At 44.5% G+C, this 2608-nt stretch overlaps 1 protein-coding gene across 1 annotated transcript in view; it reads left to right on the plus strand.

Moving 5' to 3' along the window:
* The first annotated feature begins 828 nt into the window (after positions 1-828).
* Positions 829-2608, plus strand: part of slc1a7b (solute carrier family 1 member 7b) — a 65293-nt gene continuing 63513 nt past the window's right edge. Inside the window, exon 1 of the mRNA XM_050054828.1 lies at positions 829-1169. Within this exon, the coding sequence (XP_049910785.1) occupies positions 1029-1169 (141 nt within the window). The 5' untranslated portion in view covers positions 829-1028. The remainder of the gene's footprint in view (positions 1170-2608) is intronic.

The following is a 2608-nucleotide window of genomic DNA, read 5'->3' on the forward strand; positions in this document are numbered from 1 at the left end:
CTTATTTACAATGGCGGCCTGGCAAAAGGCAGGTCGGAGTGAGAATGTGTTGTTGGAGGGTGAGGACTGTGAGGACAGGAGCTGCATGTAGTCACCAGCCAGTTGATGCTCATTAACTACCCCCTGCTGTTTGCCAGCTAGTTGCTACCTCTGTCTGTTTGACGTTTGGTGCTGGGCAGGTATTGTATAGTGAGGTTATTACTCATAACAGCTTCCTGCTGCTGGAAACAATGTTGATGAGAGTGGTGAGAGTGAACTAATACAGTAAAGGTGTTGGCTGTAGCACCAAAACAATGAGCTGAAAGATGCTAAAATGCATTTGAGGGATGAAAACTGTCTGCTGGTTTGTCCCTACCCATAAAAACATGGCTAAATTCAAGTGGAACATTTACTTTAAATGCAATAGTTAATGTGGATCCAAATAAGCAATGACAAAGCTACGCATGTGATACGTTATGATTCTCACATCTACATAGTTGCATGTCATATTGCAGTGTAACAGAGCCCAACAATGACCTCATCATCAACATGAAGTGTGTGTGCAGTTCATTAACCATCACCTGCTGTTTTATAGTTTTTCAGACATTGTTCTGTGAGGTCGCTCTGCTCTGCTAACCTTCATCAAATTGTTCATGTATCTTTAATCCAGCCTCAGACCTGTTTAATACAGTAGCGCACTAACAGGATTGGGAATGTTAACCCCCAGGGACACGGTTGCCAGCTGTTCCATCCCCCTGGCGGTGGGGCAGCTCACACAGGGCGGCTGATGGGTGGAGCAGGGTGGGAGGGGATGCCTGGAAAGTGAGAGGATCTTCTGAGCTTAGTGCAGATTGCTGCAGTGAGAGGACGAGAGGGATGCTGAGCCCGATGGTGCTTTAAAACATCACGGAGAATTGGATATTTCACATCCCATCCAGTCCTGGAGTTTTTTCTTTGTTGGTTGTGTTTTCATCACCACACCTGGATTTTAAGCTTTGGCTTGGGTACATTTATGGGTTGCTGGTAGGACGCAGGACAGCTGACTCACGATGGCCGTGGCTTTGGACGCAGTGTGGGTGAGGGTGAAGAACGTCTGCAAACAGAATGGGCTCCTCATCATGTCGGTGCTGGCTGTGGTCATTGGCTGTCTTTTGGGATTCTTCCTGAGGACACGGCGCCTCACAGAGCAGGTCAGTCTGTCTCCACCCCCTGACCCAGTGTGACGTCATGCAGGCAGAAGATGGGGATCTTTTCTCTGCAGAGCATTACACTAAGTGCTTCTCCTCATTTATTTTCCTGCTTTACTGCATTTTCCCCCACAATTTCACACTGACACCAGGACATGATGGCCTCTGTAGTTTTTAGTCATTATCTGGATGTTTTAGTCCTTCGCCAGATTTCATGTCTACTGTTCCTTTTCCAAATCATTATGTATTATAATTTTGTAGTGGTGGAAAGCAAATAAATACTGTAAAGTCACTCAATTACTATATTTGCTGTACTTGTATTTTACTTGTTTTTCCACTTTATGCTACTTTAAACTTTACTAAAAGGAAACATTATACTTATAACTACACTGCATTTATTTAACAGCAAGATTTTACAGAAAAGACACATAAGCTTAAATTTAAACCCCTTTTTGAGGACCTCTTGTTCCAACAGAGAGATATTTTCCCTCTAAACTTCTCACATGGTTTTATTTCAGTATGTGTTTAAGTCCTTTATAGGTCAAAGTCTTCAATATTTCACTAAAAACAGAAATTAGAAAAAAATCCAAAAAGAATTGAATATAGATTTGTGTTGCAAAACGTTTTTCTCTTCCATCCTACCCCGTTTATCTTTTCACAACCCCTCAGATTTATCCAACATGTCCACTAATCCATATACGACCACAAAGGTCAAATGTTCCTACCCTCTAATATGACCCACATTGTTTCCCAAATTAGTGCTCCTACCTGTTAGATTTGGTTTAGGAGAACAGTCACTCTGATCCAGTCACTTTGACCCAAAAGACAGCGGCCTTTTGGGTCAAAGTCCTATGTTTGTTTAGCCCATTAAACCACACTAACCTCCTCTCTACATAAAGGAGTAGTTGCTCTTTATACTACGTCACCCAACATCCTCTTTTGCTCCGGTCATAATTACTACAACCACAAGAGATTGTCACCTTCACTAAACATAAATATGGGTCTTAACTGATCGCTAAGCTGTTTGCACAGATGACCTATGACCTCATTTTTTTGGGGGGGAGGGTCTAGATTTATCTAGTGAGGAGGGCTGACCACTAGGCCGTGAACTAGAGGGCTGCATTGGGATTGGGTCCCGCTGGGTCCCGTGGGACCCAACCCAACTCTTGCGGGAGCGGGCGGTTTGAACTTTGCTGTGGGCGGGAACGGGTGGCTAAAAAAAACACTGCGGGATCGGGATGTAGCCTATAGCAACAGGATGGAGTTAACAAATGATGTGGAAAAGAAGCTCAAACAAGGTCTGAAGGCGCACTGAGCCCTCTACTTCCCAGCGCTCTCAAAGCTGGCGTGTTTCATCTTCAGTATCCCCGCATCCAGTGCGCCTTCAGAGCGGGCCTTCAGTGTCTGTGGACACATCTTGGAAGAGAGACGCCGGGATTGGG

Source organism: Epinephelus moara, chromosome 10 (assembly GCF_006386435.1).
Source record: "Epinephelus moara isolate mb chromosome 10, YSFRI_EMoa_1.0, whole genome shotgun sequence".
NCBI classification, from domain to species: Eukaryota; Metazoa; Chordata; class Actinopteri; order Perciformes; family Serranidae; genus Epinephelus; species Epinephelus moara.